Below are 25,713 nucleotides of genomic sequence, written 5' to 3' on the forward strand. Positions count from 1 at the left end.
TATGCCTCGTGTAGCTATATTTGAGGTCATTTAGTTTCCTTTAAGTCATATTAATTCAAATTATATCTCATGACACATTATCTGTATGTAATATGGCTTTTAATTTTTTGCGGCTCCAGACAGATTTGTTTTTGTATTTTTGGTCCAATAAGGCTCTTTCAACATTCTGGGTTGCCGACCCCTGCCCTAGGGCAACAATGTTAATATATGTTTGATGAAACGTGATTATGTGCATGAGTGTATGTGTGTATATGTACTTGTATATGTACAGAATGTGTATATGTGTTTGTACAGTGAATGTATATGTATGTGTATATGTATGTTTGTACAGTGAATGTATATGTACGTGTGTGTATATATGTATGTTTGTACAGTGAATGTATATGTACATGTATGTGTATATGTATGTTTGTACAGTGAATGTATATGTACAGTAAGGCTGCAGCTAACGATTATTTTTCTATCGATTACGGTAATCTATAGATTATTTTTTTCGATTAATCGGTTAATCTATAGATTATTTTTTCGATTAATCTATAGATTATTTTTCCTTTTATCGATTATTTTTTTATTTAAAATGAAGATGAAAAAATAAATGTAGGCCAGTTTTTTCAAAAGGCATGACATATATTTACAAAAAAAAGAAGTCAATCAATCAATCAATCAATCAATGTTTATTTATATAGCCCTAAATCACAAGTGTCTCAAAGGGCTGCACAAGCCACAACGACATCCTCGGTATAGCCCACATAAGGGCAAGGAAAAACTCACCCCAGTGGGACGTCGATGTGAATGTAAGTATGGCCACTCAGTCAACATTGACAACAACATGACAAAATATTCTGTAACAATGTAAACATTTAAAACTTTTAACATTTAACAAAATTAAAAGTAGCTTATTTGCTTTTTAATGTACAAATATAAAAGTAAACATCCAGTGCACATCTTAATATTCTGCAATAGTATAAGCATTTCAAAAGTATTGCTTATTTTGCTTTAAAATGTGCAAAAATAAAGATAAACATCCAATACAAAAAAGTGCAAAACGAAATATTCTGTAACAGTGTAAGTGTAAACATTTCAACAAAAGTAAAAGTATTGCTTATTTTGCTTAATAACACAACAATGATAGTATGATTAAAGTGAAAGTTAATTGTTCGTTTGTACATAGTATATGTAACTGTTAATGTTGTAAAAGGTATTTGCACAACTAATTAACGTTAGTGTTAGCGTCTTTGTAAACACTGAACAGGCACGCGAAACGGTGTTTTAGTTTATGAATTTACAACGCAGATACAAATGACACATTCATGTTTTTGTGTAATGATGACAACGTATACTCACGCGGACGATTGACTAGTTGATGGTGATGGCAAGAACGCTGTCGGGTGTTTTCTTTTCAAATGTTCGTTCATAGCCGTTGTGCTGCTATGATAGGCCATTTCCGCTCAACACAGTGTGCATACAACAACTGTCAAGTGTTTTGCTTTTTTCGCTGTGCTTATCCCACACTTGAAGGGATGTACCAGTGCTGAATGTGGCTTCTGGATTTCACTCAAAAGACCAGACCGTAGTTACTTTTTCCTTTTATTTTCCTTTAGTTTGCAACAGTTTTTCCAACGAAGAAACAGCTTATTTTTTCTCCTTTAGTCTTTTTAGCAGTGTTAGTAGACTTTAGTAGACTTTAGTTTCTTTAGCTGTCATTAGCTGTCTTTAGTAGCCTTTAGTAACCTTTAGCTTCTTTAGTAGGTGAAAAACCTTTAAGGACAAAACACCACAAGATTAACATGCTGTAAAAAATCAATCAATTATCAATCCCATAATTTACAATTATTAATTAGGCTATCAAACTCTTAACCATTAAACAAGTGCAAGAAAATGGACACATCTTTTCCCTTTAAGTTAAAACAGATTTTAAATAAATTGTCTCAACATAAATGCACCAAGATACATATAAAATACATTTAAACCCAGAAACACAGTAGATAAATGCAGCAGAAAACCCAATATGCAAATACATAAATACCTAACCAATTAACCACCTATTTAGATACATATTTAAAATCCATATTCAATATAAATATATTATTAATTTAGCAGTGAAACACTCAATCTTAAACGCTGTCTACTGGTAGAAAAATGCCCCTTTTTCTATGCCCTCACCAGCAGCCAGTGATCCAACACACTTAAATCCAACACTTGAAGTTGAGCGACTTCACCCTCCTGATGAAGCAAACTGCTCCAACATTTATCAAACTAAGCAAAGAATATCAACACTTCCTTACTAAACAACAGTTACACAAAACACCGTGTGTACTTAGCCTCCAGACTAAGCACGCTACATGCACACAACTCCCCCCCCCCCCCCAATCTCACCAGCGCAACAGGTGCGCCACACCCACAAAGAGAAGTAAAGTGCGATCTTACCGGCTGTCCGTTCAGCTTTTAGTTTTGGTACACTTTTGGCACAACTCTTGGTTATCTGTAATGAACTAAACCTTTTTCCACTCTGCGCTGGCGTCTTTTGTACTCCTTGATTTGACAAAGCTGTCTAATTACCGGGCTCGCGCACCAGCAGATGAGACGGGAGCGCGCCGCGTTATACCTGCGCGTGAACGTAAACTGATCGGCTCTGATCATATAAGCCGACTGGCCGAAATAATGCCGAATTATATACATTTCCTGGGGTTGCCTAGGTGAATAGGGATGCGGATGTGCTCTAAGATAAAATATAATTTTATTAAGTGGGGTTTGGCTGGTTGCTAAACAGCCACGGTTGCGAGCTCGCGCATCAGCTGACGAGACAGCTGTTCGCCGCTACAACATTATTAGGCCGTTTATTGAAATACTCACACACTTTTGACGACTTTTGGCGTGCTTTTTTTCCCTCGCTCGCACCGCTCGCATCGTCTGCTTTGCGCTCCACCATGACGGTAGTGTGACGTAGATATGCGACGCGTCGACGCACAAAAATGACGTCGGCGTATTTACGTAACCGATGACATCGACTACGTCGACGCGTCGTTTCAGCCTTAATGTACAGTGTGTGTATATGTGTTTGTACAGTGAGTGTATTCGGAATCGGTAATTAAGAGTTGGACAATATCGGAATATCGGCAAAAAAGCCATTATCGGACATCTCTAAACTTTAACTTTAACTTTAAATCCCGTATTCAAGTAAAATCCCACGCTGCCCTCATCCTCACCAAGGCCTTGTCTATCCGGTCCACGTTGCTCAGTTCACGTTCCGCCCTATGGCTGTTTTACTGTCACATCCATCACTTGTAATTGTGAGAATTACACTCTTATGGCAATTCATTAATCAAGGCTGTGTTAATTATTCCACTCTCACATTCCCACCTTTTGTCTCCAACCGTTCGCAAGCTCACCCCCCCGTTCCCCTCGCTCTTCGTCTTGCACCCAGCAGACGCCGGGCGGCTTGTTGCGAAGATGCTGAAGGACGCATAACGCACACAGACACGCTGCTTCCTCTACTTAAAAAAGTGGAACTGCCTCATGCGGATAAACCAGCCCATCAGTCAGCGGCAAGCGCCAGGTCTTTTCTTCCTTTAAATGCCGTTCTCTAAATTCTTTGGGAATATTAATCGCTAGAACGCAGCTCTCTTCTCCTCGCAGCATGACAGAGAGCCCGAAAGGGGATGGGGGTGGCGGCGGGGGGGAAAAAAATAAAAAGGAAGACAAAATGAATAATGTCTAAATATTTGAAGAGGTTGATGTGATGTCGAGCTTTGAGCCCCGGCTCTGTCAGCGAGAGAGAGACCAAATCAGCAGAGACTAAGCCGGAGATCTGAAGGGGAAGGAAACATGCTGCTCCATCTTTCATCTCAAATTCCTGTTTCCTCTTCTGTCCTCTCGCTACATCGCTGGGTTGAGTTTGCATTCGGTCATTCTCTTATGTACTGCATGTGTTTATAAAAATGTTTACTTGTCGGGTCTTGTCTTCCGTTCTTCAGAACTAATTCCTCGGAAATGTAAGTAATACCCCTTACCCGAAGAACCCCACTCTTTGTAACTCTAGCCTTGGAGCCGGCCAGTCAATCTTTCCCTGACATTATTCCTTTGAACAGTTTGAGTTGGGTGACCTCTGACCCCTATCCTCTACTCCTACCTTTGGGGGCTTCCTACCATATGTTGCCATACTTGCCAACCTTCGGGAGATGGGGGCGGGGTTTGGTGGTAGCGGGAGGTCTATATTGTAGCATCCCGGAAGAGTTAGTGCTGCAAGGGATTCTGGGTATTTGTTCTGTTGTGTTTATGTTGTGTTACAGTGCGGATGTTTTCCCGAAATGTGTTTGGTGTGGGTTCACAGTGTGGCGCATATTTGCAACAGTGTTAAAGTTGTTTATACGGCCACCCTCAGTGTGACCTGTATGCCTGTTGATCAAGTATGCTTGCATTCACTTATGTGTGTGATAAGAGCCGCATATAATATGCGACTGGGCCGGCACGCTGTTAGTATGCAGGAAAAACGGACGTGACGACAGGTTGTAGAGGACGCTAAAGGCAGTGCCTTTAAGGTACGCCCCCAATATTACTGTCCGGGTGGAAATCGGGAGAAATTCGGGAGAATTGTTGCCCCGGGAGATTTTCGGGAGGGGCACTGAAATTCGGGAGTCTCCCGGGAAAATCGGGAGTGTTGGCAAGTATGGATGTTGCTAATGTTTTTATTATCACTCCTAAAATCCAAACCTGCATTCTATTAGTTAAAGTTAAAAAGTTAAAGTACCAATGATTGTCATACACACATTGTCCTCTGCATTTGACCCATCCCCTTTTTCACCCCCTGAGAGATGAGGGGAGCAGTGGGCAGCAGCGGTGGCCGCGCCCGGGAATCATTTTTGGTGATTTAACCCCCGATTCCAACCGTTGATGCTGTGCCAAGCAGGGAGGTCCAATTGTTATAGTTTTTGGTATGACCACTGGGTCACTGAGTAGGTGGCCATTTAGGATTCCAATTGTCATAGGGGCAAGAGCCACCACTCTCTAGAGAGCTTGTGATGGACATGTGAGCTTTTGAAGCTATCTAAGGGCATCTGTCCTTAGTAGAATAATCCTCTAAAGGATTCTGTGACCAAATACAAACACATGCTAGCTCACAATCATATAAGAAAATGGTACACGGTATAATTTACCACTGTAGCTAAAGAAATGGAGACTGTCAGCTTCATTCGGAATCCAGAACAGTGATTGAGATCATGGAAGAGAATGAAGCAGGTACGGTAAAAAACAAGGCACATAAAACAGCGTACACAAACCTCTTTACAGGACAATAGCAACCGTCATTTGAAGAGGTATCGGGGCACCAATAGTGTTTTCCTTCATACTTAAAACTCCTTCCGTCAATTCACAGAGCTTATTGAATGAACTTCGAGACATTCGAAAGTTTTCTTACCATTCTCCATCCGAAAATTCCTTCAAAACAACTCTCTCTCACCAGTCTTTGCTTAGGACCCGCATCCAGCAACTCTGAGACTTTCTTGTCTCAGTGTCATGCTATATAGTAATAGAGTAATAAAATAACTGCAAACATTAATGCTGTTCATGAGATTAATCAAGGCCAAAACAAGCGGTTTTGTTTTGTTTTGTTTTGAATTGTGCAGGAAAGGAAAATAAACTCAAATGGCTAATATGGCATCCTCCACTCCAAAAAAATATTACTAAAATAAATAACTTTTTGCCTGGACAGAATATACCTCACCACAGCCCTATTCTGACTTTATCAGTGATTTTCCAGAGTTTGTTGCTGATCTAGTGACGCACGCCGACAATATAATTATAATGGGGGATTTTAATATACCATATGAATACCCTATCAGACCTTCCGTGCGTGGCGCTCCAGACTATAATTGATAGCTGTGGTCTTACACAAATAATAAGTGAATCCACACATCGCAACAGTAATACGATAGACCTAGTGCTTGTCCGGGGTGTCACCACCTCCAAAGTTATGATACTCCCGTACACTAAAGTAATGTCCGATCATTACCTTATAAAATTCGAAGTTCTGACTCATTGTCAACAAGCTAATTATAACCGATGCCGTAACATTAATGCTGTCACAACTATGACTCTTGCTGGCCTACTGCCTTCTGTAATGGCGCCATTCCCAAATGATGTGGGCTCTATCGATAACCTCACTAAGAACTATAAGAACGCCCTGCACGACACCATTGATAGTATAGCACCGCTAAAGCTAAAAAAGGCCCCTAAAAGGCGTACCCCCTGGTTTACTACCCATCAAATTAATACAAATGACAATACATATTACGTTGTTCTTTACAGCATCCATCCATCCATCCATTTTCTACCCCTTGTTACTTTCGGGGTCGCGGAGCGTGCTGGAGCCTATCTCAGCTGCATTCGGGCAGAAGTCGGGGTACACCCTGGACAAGTCGCCACCTCATCACAGGTCCAACACAGATAGACAGACAACATTCACACTCACATACACACACTAGGGCCAATTTAGTGTTGCCAATCAACCTATCCCCAGGTGCATGTCTTTGGAGATGGGAGGAAGCCGGAGTACCCGGAGGGAACCCACGCAGTCACTGGGAGAACATGCAAACTCCACACAATTGGAAAAAAACGACTACTGTTTTTTGCACTAAAATTCCGTTGACTGAGCTGCCAGTTTTAGACTGTAAAATCTACGGTTGTTATTTTTAACGGTGTATTACTCTAAATGGAAAGACGGTACATTTGTTTACACGGTAGAAAAACTGGCAGCTAAATTGCCAGAATAAAAAAGCGAGTAATTTCCAGGAGTTATCTCACCCTCTAAGACACTAACTTAATGTGTTAACCTTCATTATAACACTTACATAAGGCTTTTAACTTTTGGCGGCTCCAGACAGATTAGTTTTTGCATTTTTGGTCCAATATGGCTTTTTCAACATGTTGGGTTGCCGACCCCTGGCATAGACATTCGAGACAAACTATTTGTAATATGTGCCAATATTACAGCGAACATCAGGTACCATCGAAACTGGGCTGTTGACTTGTAAGGAGCCGCAAAGATAAATTGTTTTGGTGTGACGTCTTCGGTCAACCAGAAAAGCAACTAATTTTTCCACGCTAAAAGGAAATAAGCACCCCCGAGTGTACAGGAGACACACAGCGTATGACCAGTAGTCGCATTAGAGAGTGTGCATGGACACTTAACAGGGTGTGAAAGTACAAAAATATTTGAGAAATCAGACTAATTTAGTGGATAGAAACATAGTTAGTGACTCACGCTATAGTCAAAAACTATGACTTGTGGAGGTGCTCTGCACACTTCCAAACCTCACCTTTCACCGGGGTGGAAATGCGTATTTCCCGGGTTTGTAGAGGTGCCCTGGATGTCAGGATCTCTGCTCCCATGAAGAACATTTTGCCTTCTGTGACAACTTATTGTGATGATCCATCCATCCATCCATCCATCTTCTTCCGCTTATCCGAGGTTGGGGCAGCAGGTTAAGCAGGGAAGCCCAGACTTCCCTCTCCCCAGCCACTTCATCCAGCTCCTCCCAGGGGATCCAGAGGCGTTCCCAGGCCAGCTGGGGGAGATAGTCTTCCCAGCGTGTCCTGGGTCTTCCCCGTGGCCTCCTACCTCCGGTGGGACGTGCCCGAAACACCTCCATAGGGAGGTGTTCGGGTGGCATCCTGACCAGATGCCCAAGCCACCTCATCTGGCTCCTCTCGATGTGGAGGAGCAGCGGCTTTACTTTGAGCTCCTCCCGGATGACAGAGCTTCTCACCCTATCTCTAAGGGAGAGCCCCGCCACCCGGCGGAGGAAACTCATTTTGGCCGCTTGTACCCGTGATCTTGTCCTTTTGGTCATAACCCACAGCTCATGACCATAGGTGAGGATGGGAACGTAGATCGACCGGTAAATTGAGTGCTTTGCCTTCCGGCTCAGCTCCTTCTTCACCACAACGGATCGATACAGCGTCCGCATTACTGAAGACGCCGCACCGATCCACCTGTCGATCTCACGATTCACTCTTCCCTCACTCGTGAACAAGACTCCGAGGTACTTGAACTCATCCACTTGGGGCAAGATCTCCTCCCCAACCCGGAGATGGCACTCCACCCTTTTCCGGGCGAGAACCATGGACTCGGACTTGGAGGTGCTGACGATTGTGATGATCCGTCACTTAATTTCTGGTTGTGTTTCCTTGTTTGATGTTTATTTCCTGTCAGCGCTCTTATTTTTGTTGCATTTCCTGCATGTCTCCCTGAGCGCTCGTTTACCTCACCTGTCCCTGATTGGCAGCCCGGCACACCTGGTTGCAGTTGCCAATCAGGCTGCTATTTATGCCTGCCTCACCTGTTCCTCAGTGCTCGAGGATTGATTATGTTTGAGTATCTTTGGATGCATGGCTGCTTCTCCTTTGTTTAGGTATATTAAAATCCTTTTACCTGCGCATCGATCTCCTGTTCCCTGCATCTTGGGGTCACAACCACCGCAGTCATGCGGGTTCTCGACACTTATATTTGTTCTATAACCGAAAACAACGCAATAAACACTTCCTGAAGTTCCCTTTTATTCTGTACTGCGTGGGAGTTTGGTATGCTTCTGTACCGCTAGTATCTGGAAGGGTCTAATTACTCATTAAACAAAATTAAACGTGTTTTTTTAAATATAAAAAGTAGTCAATGCAGCATGAACCTTAAAAGGAATGTACAGTATTTTTCTGACTATAAGTCGCAGTTTTTTTCATAGTTTGGCTGGGGGTGCGACTTATACTCAGGAGCGACTTATGTGTGAAATGATTAACACATTACCGTAAAATATCAAATAATGTTATTTAGCTCATTCACGTAAGAGACTAGACGTATAAGATTTCATGGGATATAGCGATTAGGAGTGACAGATTGTTAAACGTATAGCATGTTCTATATGTTATAGTTATTTGAATGACTCTTACCATAATATGTTACGTTAACATACCAGGCACGTTCTCAGTTGGTTATTTATGCCTCATATAACGTACACTTATTCAGCCTGTTGTTCACTATTCTTTATTTATTTTAAATTGCCTTTCAAATGTCTATTCTTGGTGTTGGGTTTTATCAAATACATTTCCCCAAAAAAATGCGACTTATACTCCAGTGCGACTTATATACTGTATGTTTTTTTCCTTCTTTATTATGCATTTTCGGCAGGTGCGACTTATACTCCGGTGCGACTTATACTCCGAAAAATACGGTAATAGTCTTCTCTGTCGTTAAACCAAACTGCATATTTTGCATAATGAGCAGGGCCCTGTGCGGCCTGATTTTTTTTTAATTTCCCTATTTACTGACGTTTCTTCACATTTGTGGGTGCAAAAGTGGAAGCCTTCTGCGAGCTCAAGGGAGTGCAAAAACAGGACAGACTGAGTTCAAACTACATCAAACGTGGGGCGGGCTCTACGTAGGGGAAAGAGGGTGGAACACCCCATCAGATTAATGTCTTGCCCCATCAAATCAAAATGTTTGAAGTGGAGAAAGTACCTTTTAATATACCCATAAAATATATATGTATACAGTCGTGGTCAAAAGTTTACATACACTTGTAAAGAACATAATGTCATGGCTGTCTTGAGTTTCCAATAATATCTACAACTCTTATTTTCTTTGTGATAGAGTGATTGGAGCACATACTTGTTGGTCACAAAAAACATTCATGAAGTTTGGTTCTTTTATGAATTTATTATGGGTCTACTGAAAATGTGACCAAATCTGCTGGGTCAAAAGTATACATACAGCAATGTTAATATTTGATACATGTGGACGGCTACCAAAAGCGCCTTATTGCAGTGAAACTTGCCAAGGGACATGTAACCAGTAGATTTGAGGGTTTTGGAGGTGCTAGGGTACCAGGAGGTGCGTGAAGTCCTACTTAAGGTTCCATTCTCGATCGAGGAAGGCAGTCAGTGTCCAGGGGGAGATCCAGAGAAGTGAGGCGCACAGCTCACTTCTAAGGCGACGGAGACAATGTAAACAGAGAACTATGTTCTGGCGCTGCTAGGATCAGTGCAAGTTGTTTTACTCTGTCCTCCACCCTGAGCCAGCCCACTTTGGAGAAGTGGGTAGGAGTGAGGTGTGATCTGGGGTGGAGGTCTAAAAGTAACCTGACTAGCTTACTGGGATGTTTGGAGTCTAGATTTGAGGGTTTTGGAGGTGATAGGGTACCAGGAGGTGCATGCGTAATCGGAAAAGGGTTGAACGAGAGTTCCCGCTAGAATCCTCATGGTGCTTTTGTTGACCAGAGAGGAGATTCTATAGAGAAATCTCGTTCGTTGGTTGACCTTTTTGATTACCTTGGTTGCCATTTTATCACAGGAAAGATTAGCCTCTAGAATGGAACCTAGGTAGGTGACCTCATATTTCCTGGTGATAACAATGTCACCCACTTTTATAGTGAAGTCATTGACTTTCTTAAGGTTGATGTGGGACCCAAACAGGATGGATTCCGTTTTACCCAAGTGTATGGATAGCTTGTTGTCAGCGAGCCAGGTACAAGTTCTACAGAGTTCAGCACTGAGGATTTTCTCCACCTGTGACTTGTTTGATGTGTTCGGTCAGATAGAGAAGGCATGTGTCAGTGGAGTGGTTAGTTCTGAAGCCGGATTGGAATTTGTACATGAGTTTATTAGTGGCAAGGTAACTATCGATGCTGCTTCTAAAATGCCCATAAAAAGTTGTAAATGTCTCCTGCATGTTTAAAAACATTGCAAAATGCCACAGATAGGAGCGTGATTGTCAGGTTTGTCACTGACAGTTTGGTTATGTTCGGATTTTTCTCTGTGTTTATGTTTTATTTCCTGTCAGCGCTCTTATTTTGGTTCCATTTCCTGCACGTCTCCCTGAGCGCTTGTTTCCCTCACCTGTCCCTGATTGGCAGCCTGGCACACCTGGTGGCAATTGCCAATCAGGCGACTAGTTATACCTGCCTGGCCCTCCAGTCAGTGCTTGAGGATTGTTAGCTGTTTGCGGTTTGCTGTCTCCTGGTTCCTCGTATCTTGTATCCTGTTTGCTGGTTCCTGTCTCCAGTTTTCCTGCATTTTTACATTAAAATCATGTTTTCCTGCAACAAGCCTGCCATCTATGCAACGTGGGGTTTGTCACTAGCACTTCCTGACAATGATAAAACAAATGTGCAGTAAAAAAGTTAAAGTACCAATGATTGTCACACACACACTAGGTGTGGCGAAATTATTCTCTGCATTTGACCCATCACCCTTGATCACCCCCTGGGAGGTGAGGGGAGCAGTGAGCAGCAGCTTTGGCCGCGCCCGGGAATCATTTTTGGTAAATGCGGTGATGGCCCGTATAGCACACGCAAAATCCTCATTTAAATAAGGCAATCTGCACAATTTTACAATTGCACACGGCGTCAATCAGTAAATCACACGCAACACGCCCACTAATAGTGCACGCTATTTCACCAATTGCTCACGCTGTTTAGCGCGAGGTATTTGAATCTTAGTCAAATCAGGCCCATACTGTAGCTAACAGCCAAATTAGGTGAAGAAAGCAATGATACTGCTGTATTAGCACAGAGCATGATGGAACACATTTATGCCTGCTCCCTCATACACTATATTGCCGAAGGTATTTGGCCACCCATCCAAATGATCAGAATCAGGTGTTCTAATCACTTGGCCCGGCCACAGGTGTATAAAATCAAGCACTTAGGCATGGAGACTGTTTCTACAAACATTTGTGAAAGAATGGGCCGCTCTTAGTGATTTCCAGCGTGGAACTGTCATAGGATGCCACCTGTGCAACAAATCCAGTCGTGAAATGTTCTCGCTCCTAAATACTCCAAATTCAACTTTATTATAAGAAAAGTGAAGAGTTTGGGAACAACAGCAACTCAGCCACCAAGTGGTAGGCCACGTAAACTGACAGAGAGGGGTCAGCGGATGCTGAAGCGCATAGTGCAAAGACTTCCTGCACAGTCAGTTGCTACAGAGCTCCAAACTTTATGTGACCTTTCAATTAGCCCACGTACAGTACGCAGAGAACTTCATGGAATGGGTTTCCATGGCCGAGCAGCTGCATCCAAGGCGTACATCACCAAGTCCAAAGCAAAGTGTCGGATGCAGTGGTGTAAAGCACGTCACCACTGGACTCTAGAACAGTGGAGACGCGTTCTCTGGAGTGATGAATCATGCTTTTCCATCTGGCAATCTGGCAAATTTGGAGGTTGTCAGGAGAACGCTACATTTCGGACTGCATTGTGCAGAGTGTGAAATTTGGTGGAGGAGGAATTATGGTATGGGGTTGTTTTTCAGGAGTTAGGCTAGACCCCTTAGTTCCAGTGAAAGGAATTTTGAATACTCCAGGATACCAAAACATTTTGGACAATTCCATGCTCCCAACCTTGTGAGGAACAGTTTGGAGCGGGCCCCTTCCTCTTCCAACATGACTGTGCACAAAGCAAGGTCCATAAAGACATGGATGACAGAGCCTGGTGTGGATGAACTTGACTGGCCTGCACAGATTCTTGACCTGAACCCGATAGAACACCTTTGGGATTAATTAGAACGGAGATTGAGAGCCAGGCCTTCTCGACCAACATCAGAATGCGCTTTTGGAAGAATGGTGGAAAATTCCTATAAACACACTCCGCAACCTTGTGGACAGCCTTCCCAGAAGAGTTGAAGCTGGAATAGCTGCAAAAGGTGGACCGACATCATATTGAACCGTATGGGTTAGGAATGGGATGGCACTTCAAGTTCATATGGGAGTCAAGGCAAGTGGCCAAATACTTTTGGCAATATAGTGTATATGCCTGCCTAGAACAGGCCCCAATTAAATGTACACATTTTGTCTCACAGAGCTACTGAGCAGGGTTAAGGTTGTTTGTAGGCTGACAGCACTGTGACAAGTCTTAATTACAGAGCTCGTTCTAAACACTTGTCAGCGATTTCTAAAGAGCGTTGTCATTTGAATAGATGAACAGAGCTTTCACTGGACTTGGCTGTCTCACGGCAGGTTACTTCTGCGCTAGACGACAAAAGGAGCTGACACTTTCTGAGGCAGCTCTAATCGATATTCTTTTATGATATGACACTGGATCAAATGGCTGCATGTTAATTATGGTCTTTGTCTTTGCTTTATGTTGACCTCTTAGAATCAAACAAAAACATTTGTCACGCCGAAATGAGTTTCCTCCGCCGGGTGGTGGGGCTCTCCCTTAGAGATAATAATAATAATAATAATAATAATAATAATAATAATAATAATAAATTGTATTTGGTATAGCGCTTTTCAGAGTACTCAAAGACGCTTTACAGGATAAAAAAAATAAAATATAAAACCGTTCAAAGTAATAATATAAAATACAGGATATATAAAAACAGTACATTTTAAAATACATAATAATAATAATAATAATACATTTTACTTATAAGGCGCCTTTCTGGGCACTCAAGGACACCGTACAAAATCAAAACAATAAAATCTAATTGGATAAAAACAACAATAATAACAACAATGATAGAAAAGATAACATGATTACAATGAATAAGCAGTCAGGAATAGGTGTGTTTTGAGTCTTGATTTGAAGAGGGATATTGAGTCTAAGTTACGAAGGTCTGGTGGCAAAGATGTGGGGCAGAGCGGCTGAAAGCTCGGGCAGTTTAAATAAAGGGACAGTGAGATGGATGGATGAAGAGGATCTTAGGGAACGTGAGGGCGTGGCGACATGGATCAGGTCAGTGAGATAAGATGGAGAGAGGTTATGGATGGCTTTGAAAGTGAGGAGAATTATTTGAAAGTAGATACGATGTTTGATGGGTAGCCAGTGGAGTTGCTGCAGAACAGGGGTGATGTGCTGGATTGAAGGAGTTCTGGTGATTATCCGGGCTGCAGAGTTCTGGAGAAGCTGAAGTTTGTGAAGTGACTTGTGAGGGAGACCAAACAGGAGAGAGTTGCAGTAGTCCAGGCGAGAGGAGACCAGGCTATGGACTACTATGGCAGCAGTATGTGGGGTAAGGGATGGGCGAAGACGATTAATGTTCCGTAGATGAAAGTAAGCAGACCGTGTAATGCTGTTTATGTGGGCTTGAAAGGAAAGTGTGCTGTCGAGGATGACACCCAGACTCTTGACTTGGGAGGAGGGGGCAATACAAGACACAGAACACTAATCACTGGTTAAAAGCAGATCTGAATAGGTGTGTTTTGAGAAGGCTTTTGAAGGTGGGAAGGTCTGGGCAGTCACGGATGGGTTTGGGAAGAGAGTTCCAGAGGGTGGAAGCAGCGATGGAGAAGGCTCTATCACCCCAGGTCCGGAATAGGGCCAGAAGCTCTGCCATCAGGAGCTCACAGTAAAGCCGCTGCTCCTCTACATCGAGAGGAGCCAGATGAGGTGGTTCGGGCATCTAGGGAGGTGTTTAGGGCACGTCCGACCGGTAGGAGGCCACGGGGAAGACCCAGGACACGTTAGGAAGACTGTCTCCCGGCTGGCCTGGGAACGCCTCGGGATCCCCCGGGAAGAGCTGGACAGAGTGGCTGGGGAGAGTGAAGTCTGGGATTCCCTGCTTAGGCTGCTGCCCATGTGACCCGACCTCAGATAAGGGGAAGAAGATGGATGGATGGATGGAGGGATGGAAACAATCATGTGTGGGTTTCTCATCTTTCTCAAATTTTACAGATAGGCAAAGTCATACTTGCCAACCCTCCCGGATTTTCCGGGAGACTCCCGAAATTCAGCGGCTCTCCCGAAAACCTCCCGGGACAAATTTTCTCCCGAAAATCTCCCGAAATTCAGGCGGAGGGGGCGTGGCCTCCAGCTCCATGCGGCCCTGAGTGACGTGTTGACAGCCTGTTCACGCGTCCGCTTTCCCACAATATAAACAGCTAATGATCGAGGGCGAGTTCTTGGTTTCTTATGTGGGTTTATTGTTAGGCAGTTTCATTAACGTCCTCCCAGCGCGTTAACAACACACAACAACAGCAGTCAAGTTTTTGTCTACCGTAAAGCAGTTCGTCTGCCGTAAACAGCAATGTTGTGACACTTTTAAACAGGACAATACTGCCATCTACTGTACATGCATATGTGACCCACCCATAATGTGTCACATTTTTCTGTTGATTTATTTATTTTATTTTGTGGTTTCAATTCGTTTTTGGAGCTGTCATTACACATTTATCAGTATTCACATTGGTCAGTAGGGGGCATTAGGGCGTTTCTTCCCAATTGAATGCTATCACCTGCAGACCAGAAGTGTCTTGTCATTCTGATGAGAGCGACCAGTCTGTGAACAATTGAAACGTCCTGTGTGCTCTTTCCTCCTGTATAACAGGTTAGTTTTGGTGAATCAACTCACTGAATAATATCCATGTAATCTTTATAAGTTTAAGTACACATTCTGATGATGGAGCCTAACTCTAAAGTGTTTGTGAGTTGTAGTTTGTATTTGTGAATGAATCCAGTGCACAGCTGCAGTAATCAATACAAAAAGGCTACGTGAGTGCGCAATGTTTATATAGGAACTTCTGATCCTAATTCAGACTCCCAAATTAGAGCTCCCGTTTTCTTATTGATTTTATAATGTATATTTGTATAATGTGTGTGTTCTGAAATAGTGACAGAGAATAGAACAAGGATGGACAATTCAACCCTTAACTCAACAATGAGTAGATGAGTGTTATGTGTGTGTATATGTGTAAATAAATGAACACTGAAATTCAAGTATTTATTTTATTATATATATATAAATATATATATATATAAAATAAATAAATAAATGTGTATATATATGTAATAATATATATATATATATATATATATATATATATATATATATATATATAGCTAGATTTCACTGAAAGTCAAGTATTTCTTATATATATATATATATATATATATATATATATATATATATCTTAACCACGCCCCCCGCCCCACGCCCCCCACCCCCCACATAAATGAACACTGAAATTCAAGTATTTCTTTTATTATATATATATATATATATATATATATATATATATATATATATATATATATATATATATATATATATATAATAAATAAATAAATGTATATATATGCAATGATATATATATATATATATATATATATATATATATATAGCTAGAATTCACTGAAAGTCAAGTATTTCTTATATATATATATATCTTAACCACGCCCCCAACCATGCCCCCCACCCCACCCCCGACCACGCCCCCCACCCCCCACATTCCACCTCCCGAAATCAGAGGTCTCAAGGTTGGCAAGTATGGGCAAAGTAAAAAAAAAAAAAGTGCAGTTCCTCTTTAAATTGTATTTTCCGCACTATAAGACGCACCGGATTATAAGGCGCACCTTCAATGAATGGCATATTTCAGAACTTTGTTCATATATATATAAGGCGCACCGGATGATAAGGCGCACCTATGCATCCATTAGATGGAGCTGCGCTAAAGGGAATGTCAACAAAACAGTCAGATATGTCAGTCAAACTTTATTAATAGATTACAAACCAGCGTTCTGACAACTCTGTTCACTCCCAAAATGAATAAACAGCTGATTTACTCGTGTTACGGTAAATCTAACGTTAGTGCAATCACAATATAGTAACACTCGAAATAGTGCAGAGGGGGCGGCTGCTTACCGTAGAAGAAGAACTTCTTCTTCTACGGGGGAAAATGAAGTCGGCGGCTGCTTACCGTAGTTGCGAGACCTAATCTTTATGAAAATGAAGTTTAGGTTTGTTGTGGCTCAATATTGGTCCATATATAAGGCGCACCGGATTATAAGGCGCACTGTCAGCTTTTAACAAAATTGGAGGGTTTTAGGTGCGCCTTATAGTGCGTAAAATACGGTACAGTGGGTTCAACCTGAGAAATGTCATGTCAATCCCATGTAATCCCAAATAATTGCACAGGCACATTAGCAGTGCATGTTTTGCCAAATGTTTGTTAACCATTTTGTGTAAAGTGGTCCAGGAGTAATATATTCTATTTTGGACGATCACATATATAATGGCTTTTCCTTCCCTTTTGTACTTTCCACAGACACAGAGGGCTGCGATCATGCATGGAGAAAGTTCCATGGCCACTGCTACAGGTACTTCAGCCGTCGACACACCTGGGAGGACGCGGAGAAAGACTGCAGGGAGCACAGCGGCCACCTGGCGAGCATCCACAGCCCGGCTGAGCAGAACTTCATCAGAGGTGAGCGTGACAGGGGAGGGTTTAAATTAAATATAGGCTGATGAGTTTCAGGGTCTTTTGCATATCCTGCAAGCTGCAGCGCTTTCAAGTTGGCGATGCCCTCCAAATGCTGATGATTGGAATCATCAGGAGCAGGGGAGGAGTGAGCGGAATCTAATTTGGCCAGTTGGCACGGCAACACTGCACTGTTTTTTTTGGAGGCGTTTGCTTTTATCTGATTGTTTTCCAAGCTAGTGGACATATATTATGTAGACTATTTTTCTATGTAGCAACTAACTTTGACCATAAGGAAATCACTTGAGGTCAAAGTTCAGAATTTATTTTTCACCAGTATAGTAGAGTCATACCTCAAATTAAAGGTCACAGAGAAAGCTTTTCAGATCACTACTTGTTTCATCAAAGTGTTCTCGTAGGATGGTGTAATAACCAAAAGCTCGATTTATGGCAAAAAAATTTCATCAAATCATCACACAACACTCAATATTAATCATAACGATTATATGGCTCTTGAGCCTTTTAAAGTGAAAGCTTTTAATCTGCAGCTGTTATTGCTGCTGCTGCTGCTGCTCCTGTCTCTTGTTTTTATCGTTCACCTGATAAATCAGTTTCCAGGGCACACCACTGGGAGGTGGACAAATTGAGCCCCACAAACATCGACTGTTTGCACCGGAGCCCTCGCTCTGGTCTACATCGCTGCAGAGTATGCTGCTCCAGGGTGGTGCAGCATACTCCATCCTGTCGCCCTTTCTACAGCAACTCTTTGCAGCTTCAACTTTATAATCCTCGAAGCATAGAGAGCTCTCTTTTGGGAAATCCTGCATCCCACCAAATTTACAGTCCACCCAAACACTATGTTGTCACTTGGTACCGAACATATCTAAATTTGGAATTTTGATCATGATATGAAAAGCTCGGGGCTGCACCCATCAGCAGCCTCTATTTTTGGACCCGTCAACCAGACCCCACTTCACATAATCCATCCTCAGCCCACTAGAAAACTCAACCATCGATTTGACCAACCCCAGCTATATTTCAGTGTGCTGGCTGTGAGGACTGAACCAAACTGTGTACATGTCTCACAGGCAAAAAAGAACCGCTCGAATCAATCAATCAATCAATGTTTACTTATATAGCCCTAAATCACGAGTGTCTCAAAGGGCTGCGCTAGCCACAACGACATCCTCGGCTCAGATCCCACATCAGGGCAAGAAAAAACTCAACCCAATGGGATGACAATGAGAAACCTTGGAGGGGACCGCAGATGTGGGGACCCCCCCCTGGGCGACCGGTGCAATGGATGTCGAGTGGATCTAGCATAACATTGTGAGAGTCCAGTCCATAGTGGATCTAACACATACTTGCCAACCCTCCCGGATTTTCCGGGAGACTCCCAAAATTCAGCGCCTCTCCCGAAAACCTCCCGGGACAAATTTTCTCCCGAAATTCAGCCGGACTCAGGTCCATGCGGACCTGAGTCCGCTAACCCACAATATAAACAGCGTACCTGCCCAATACATTATAACTGTAGAATGATGGAGGGCGAGTTCTTGGTTTCTTATGTGGGTTTATTGTTAGGCAGTTTCATTAACGTCCTCCCAGCGCGGTAACAACACACAACAACAGCAGTCACGTTTTTGTCTACCGTAAAGCAGTTTGTCTGCCATAAACAGCAATGTTGTGACACTCTTAAATAGGACAATACTGCCATCTAGTGCATTTGATGAAAGCACTTTTGTGCGTGCCACACAACAATGCATCATCGGAGAGGGTGTTCAGCATGGTTCGAAAAATAGTGACAGAGAATAGAACAAGGATGGACAATTCAACCCTTTACTCAACAATGAGTAGATGAGTGTTATGTGTGTATATATGTGTAAATAAATGAACACTGAAATTAAAGTATTTATTTTATATATATATATATATATATATATATATATATATATATATATATATATATATATATATATATAATAAAATAAATATACATTTATAGCTAGAATTCACTGAAAGTCAAGTATTTCTTATATATATATATATATATATATATATATATATATATATATATATATATATATATATATATATAATAAAATAAATATATATTTATAGCTAGAATTCACTGAAAGTCAAGTATTTCTTATATATATATATATATATATATATATATATATATATATATATATATATATATATATATATATATATATATATATATATATATATATGAAATACTTGACTTGGTGAATTCTAGCTGTAAATATACTCCTCCCCTCTTAACCACGCTCCCAACCACGCCGAGAAGGCCTGGCTCTCAGTCTCCGTTCTAATTCATCACAAAGGTGTTCTATCGGGTTCAGGCCAGATTGCCAGATGGAAAAGCGGGATTTATCACTCCAGAGAACACGTCTCCACTGCTCTAAAGTCCAGTGGCGACGTGCTTTACACCACTGCATCCAGCGCTTTGCATTGGACTTGGTGATGTATGGCTTAGATGCAGCTGATCGGCCATGGAAACCCATTCCATGAAGCTCTCTGCGTACTGTACGTGGGCTAATTGGAAGGTCACATGACGTTTGGAGCTCTGTAGCAACTGTGCAAAAAGTCTGTGACCTCTTTGCACTATGCGCTTCAGCATCCGCTGACCCCTCTCTGTCATTTTAAGTGGCCTACCACTTCGTGGCTGAGTTGCTGTTGTTCCCAAATTCTTCCATTTTCTTATAATAAAGCCGACAGTTGACTTTGGAATATTTAGGAGCGAGGAAATTTCACAACTGGATTTGTTGTACAGGTGGCATCCTATGACAGTTCCACGCTGGAAATCAATGAGCTCCTGAGAGTGGCCCATTCTTTCACAAAAGTTAGTAGAAACAGTCTCCATGCCTAAGTGTTTGATTTTATACACCTGTGGCCGGGCCAAGTGATTAGGACACCTGATTCTGATCATTTGGATGGGTGTCCAAATACTTTTGGCAATATAGTGTATGTTTCTACCCTCACCTATGGTCACGAGCTTGGGGTGGAGATGGAAAGAACACTTTACAGATACAAGCAGCCAAAATGAGTTTTCTCTGCAAGGTGCTTGGTCTGAGATGCTGCTCCTTCACAATAACAGGAGAGTGATGAGGTGGCTCAGACGTTTAGTCTCGATACCTCTTGGAGTCCTAAGTGAGGTGTTCCAGGCATGCCCAGTCGTGAGGAGGCCCTTGAGTAGACCCTGGACACACTGGAGAGATTATCTCTGGGCTGGGAAAATGAATGGATGAATATACCAGACGTTCTTACATCTCATTTGATCCAATTGTGGCAATAACCTGCTTTTTATGGGTGCTTTGTGAAAGGCACAGGCAGATGAATGCCGGATCTACTGTAAAAATTAGGACAACCCATCTCTGTTTCCCATCTATACCCCCATTGAGTGTTTTAATTTTTTCACACGACTACATATGGCTTTAATGCTGCAATTTTTGGGAAATATTCTCTACATTAGGGTTGTACGGTATACCGGTATTAGTATAGTACCACGATACTGATGCATAATTTTCGGTACTATACCGCCTCTGAAACGTACCGGTCCCGCACACCCCCCCGCGCCTGCGTCGTCGTCACTTCATGACATTGCTGGTTTTTACGAGCAGAGGAGCATGCCCGGTAGCACACACACAGAGCATCAAAATGTAAACAAATGCCATGGGTGGATCTACACCTAACTAACATCCACTGTAATGATATCAAATACAGGCACGTATCTAGTCAATACTACTATGATTACGTCTATTTTTTGGCATCACAACATCTTCTTTTGTTTTTTTATTTATTTATATTATGTTTATAAACTCAACAAATATGTCCCTGGACACATGAGGACTTTGAATATGACCAATGTCTGATCCTGTAACTACTTGGTATCGGATTGATACCCAAATTGGTGGTATCATCCAAAACTAATGTAGAGTATCAAACAACAGAATAACAAGTGATAATTAAATTTAACAGAAGTGTAGATAGAACATGTTAAACGAGAAAGTAAGCAGATATTAACAGTAAATGAACGAGTAGATTAATAATACATTTTCTACCACTTGTCCTTAATAATGTTGACAAAATAATAAAATGGAAAATGACACTATGTTACTGCATATGTCAGCAGACTAAATTAGGAGCCTTTGTTTGTTTACTTACTAGTAAAAGACAAGTTGTCTTGTATGTTCACTATTTTATTTAAGGACTTAACTGCTATAAGAAACATATGTTTAATGTACCCTAAGATTTTTTGTTAAAATAAAGCCAATAATGCAATGTTTGTGTGGTCCCCGTTATTTAGAAAAGTGCCGAAAAGTATCGAAATAATTTTAGTACCGGTACCAAAATATTGGTATCGTTACAACTAGGGATGTCCGATAATGGCTTTTTGCCGATATCCGATATTCCGAGATTGTCCAACTCTTTAATTACCGATACCGATATCAACCGATATATACAGTCGTGGAATTAACACATTATTATGCCTAATTTGGACAACCAGGTATGGTGAAGATAAGGTACTTTTTTTTAAAAATAATAAAATAAGATGAATAAATTAAAAACATTTTCTTGAATAAAAAAGAAAGTAAAACAATATAAAAACAGTTACATAGAAACTAGTAATTACCGTATTTTTCGGACTATAAGTCGCAGTTTTTTTTCATAGTTTGGCCGGGGGTGCGACTTATACTCAGGAGCGACTTATGTGTGAAATTATTAACACATTACCGTAAAATAACAAATAATATTATTTAGCTCATTCACGTAAGGGACTAGACGTATAAGATTTCATGGGATTTAGCGATTAGGAGTGACAGATTGTTTGGCAAACGTATAGCATGTTCTATATGTTATAGTTATTTGAATGACTCTTACCATAATATGTTACGTTAACATACCAGGCACGTTCTCAGTTGGTTATTTATGCCTCATATAACATACACTTATTCAGCCTGTTGTTCACTATTCTTTATTTATTTTAAATTGCCTTTCAAATGTCTATTCTTGGTGTTGGGTTTTATCAAATACATTTCCCCAAAAAATGCGACTTATACTCCAGTGCAACTTATACATGTTTTTTCCTTCTTATGCATTTTCGGCAGGTGCGACTTATACTCGGGTGCGACTTATACTCCGAAAAATACGGTAATGAAAATTTGTAAAATTAACTGTTAAAGGTTAGTACTATTAGTGGACCAGCAGCACGCACAATCATGTGTGCTTACGGACTGTATCCCTTGCAGACTGTATTGATATATATTGATATATAATGTAGGAACCAGAATATTAATAACTGAAAGAAACAACCCTTTTGTGTGAATGGGTGTAAATATGGGAAGGAAGGTTTTTTGGGTTGGTGCACTAATTGTAAGTGTATCTCGTGTTTTTTATGTTGATTTAATAAAAAATAAAAAAATAAAATAAATAAATAAAAAATAAAAAACGATACCGATAATAAAAAAAAAAACGATACCGATAATTTCCGTTATTACATTTTAACGCATTTATTGGCCGATAATATCGGCAGGCCGAAATTATCGGACATCTCTAGTTACAACACTACTCTACACTATACTGTAATCCGCTCGCTCTTTTACTACGTTTGTTTATCGGGTGTTGACTGACATCTGCTTTTCTATATAATGGTCTTGTCTCGCACACTGGCAGCATTTCTCTGAGGAAATTTTATACATTCTACACTTTTTAGCCCCTCCGGGGGCTTTTTCTGTGCTCCCAGCTTTATAAAAAAAATTTAAAAAAACACCTCAGGGAGTCTGTTCATCGCCCTTTGGCGCCGTACATTGTGATGTAAGCGTCTTTGACACAGCATTTAATATGGTGTCATGTTCTGTCTGAGTGTGATTTATGTGGAAACAGGTGCCGAGCAGTGAGCAGATTTCCTTTGTGCCCCGCGAAAGGAATCAACAAATCAATATTGTGTGTGGAAATTGGCAACAATACAACCAGAACGAGCACATTTGCACTCCATTTTAATCCCGCTTTAATGATTTCCTTGTGAATGGACACAGGAGAATTTGGCCAACGTGTGTCCACTGTGGACTTGTGCCAGGCGGTGTTACCTCACTTATGTCTGCATCACGACACCATCACTCTGCGGCGCTCCATTAGCTTCTCACCCTGGAATCTGGGTGAAAATATCACGTCTTTCTTTCACACATTTACTCTTAAAAAAAAAAAAAAAAAAAAAAAAAAAAAAGAGTCGATCTGCCTCAAGAATTGACATCTCCACCCCAGCGATAAGATCAGCGTCATTAGAGAGATAAATGAGCTTGGAGATGATGCTAATGAGAGAAAACATGAATGGCGTGTGTGTGCACAAGCTCGCACAACAAGATTAAACCAAACATCACCAGTGACATTTTTGCTTTCACTTGGAAACAAAAAAAAAGTAGTCACGGGGGAGATGTTATTCAATTAGCACTGTGCCGCTGCCTGTAGCGTCATTACGGAGTTGTAGCTTACGCTGTGAAAAATAAATAATAAAAATAATGATAAATAACACAGTTGTTAAAAAAAGTCATCTTATTCCATGATCTATGTACAAACTGCAGACAATCTGCAATCGGCGCACCTGCATCTGATGAGCCTCAGCGGTATAAAGACCCACGCACAATGTTCCCTCTAATTGTTCATGTGTGTGAGCAAACACAAAAACTCCCTGAGCATTCAGTGGAGCACATGTGAGCAACATCACACGTGGCAATACCAGCAGCACACCTGTCTCAAACCAATCTTTTATAATAACACTCAAATGAAAGGAGGCATTTTCATGAGATTATTTTGTAATATTAGTGATTTGGCCCACTTGTAATGAAAATAAAAGAAATCTTGTTTTTCATAAGCTATGGATTAGTATTGTACAATGTGTCTGGGTGGGGGTCCTGCTTTGGAAATCATTTGTAGATCACATTTAGTTCCCCTTAAACATCCTCATGTTGCACAATGAAATGTAAGCATAGGATGAAGTGTGCATTCCTGTAACTTTCTCTAGTAACAGCATTCCATGATTAATATCAATAAATTAACATTAATAATAAATGACAGTAGAATAAGCACACGTATGACTGAGTCATAGTCTAACTTTGTGTGGTGTTTGAGCGCACCAGTGGCTTAGTGGTATGCGTGTTGGTGACAGATGACAAGTTGGTTTTGGCCTGGTTTGTACGGCAAAAAAATGACTAGTTTTTCGAGATAGAAGTTTTTTACTCATGTTTTTGGTGTGGTTATGGCCGAATATAAACAGTTTTGCTCAAGAAAGTGATCGATATAATTCCTGTCCTCGAAGCATCTCAATAGACATTACAATAATTAAACGGTGTTCAATTGAACGGTGTTGACGAACACTGCTTGTTGTCACCGTCACTCAGTTGCATTTCAAAATTACACAGAATAAATGTGTTTATTTTGTTTAGAATTCAGATGGGATTTGATTTGGTGCGCGGCATATATTTGCTGTGCGCAGAGGACGCTTGAGCAGTGCGCAATTGCGCAGGCGCGCACCTTAGAGGGAACGTTGCCCACGCAGCAGACGACCCAGCGCCAGAACATAGTTCTCTGTTTACATTGTTTCCATCGCCTTAGAAGTGAGCTGTGCGCCTCACTTCTCTGGATCTCCCCCGGGACCCTGACTGCCTTCCTCGATCCTCGACTTCCCTCGTTTTTGGACCCGGACTATAGGACGCGTCTCTCCAGCCCCCACGGACCTCGCTTGGATCACGGACCTCTTTTGCCTAGCCCCTTTGGACTTGTTTTCCTCTACAACCAACACATACTTACAACAACCTCTGGGAAATACTATCTGGTTAATTCCTACACATAATCTCGCATGCACACACATAGTAGCATACATACTCCATTCACTCATTAAAAGCTTAATAAATCCCGTTGAGCGAGACTTCCTGTGTCGCGCCGTCTCCTTCCCCCTTGTCGTATATAACACAAACCCCAAAACCAGTGAAGTTAGCACGTTGTGTAAATCGTAAATAAAAACAGACAACAATGATTTGCAAATCATTTTTAACCTATATTCAATTGAATAGACTGCAAAGACAAGATATTTAATGTTCAAACTGAAAAACCTTGTTATTTTTTTGCAAATATTAGCTCATTTGGAATTTGATGCCTGCAACATATTTCAAAAAAGCTGGCACAAGTGGCAAAAAAGACTGGGAAAGTTGAGGAATACTCATCAAACACTTATTTGGAACATCCCACAGGTGAACAGGCTAATTTGGAACAGGTGGGTACCATGATTGGGTATAAAAGCAGCTTCCATGAAATGCTCAGTCATTCACAAACAAGGATGGGGCGAGGGTCACCACTTTGTGAACAAATGCGTGAGCAAATTGTCCAACAGTTTAAGAACAACATTTCTCAACGAGCTATTGCAAGGAATTTAGGGATTTCACCATCCAAAGGTTCGTAACATCATTAAAAGGTTCAGAGAATCTGGAGAAATCACTGCACGTAAGCGATGATATTAC

General features: G+C 41.3%; 1 protein-coding gene across 3 annotated transcripts in view; it reads left to right on the top strand.

Annotated features, from left to right (window-relative positions):
• The window catches only part of ncanb (neurocan b), a 492,017-nt gene that overhangs the window by 427,573 nt on the left and 38,731 nt on the right, over positions 1-25,713 (top strand). For all 3 annotated transcript variants that reach the window (XM_061977842.1, XM_061977841.2, XM_061977843.2), the window contains exon 12: positions 17,027-17,185. In XM_061977842.1, the coding sequence (XP_061833826.1) occupies positions 17,027-17,185 (159 nt within the window). The remainder of the gene's footprint in view (positions 1-17,026; positions 17,186-25,713) is intronic.

The sequence above is a fragment of the Nerophis lumbriciformis genome, linkage group LG18, assembly GCF_033978685.3.
Source record: "Nerophis lumbriciformis linkage group LG18, RoL_Nlum_v2.1, whole genome shotgun sequence".
NCBI classification, from domain to species: Eukaryota; Metazoa; Chordata; class Actinopteri; order Syngnathiformes; family Syngnathidae; genus Nerophis; species Nerophis lumbriciformis.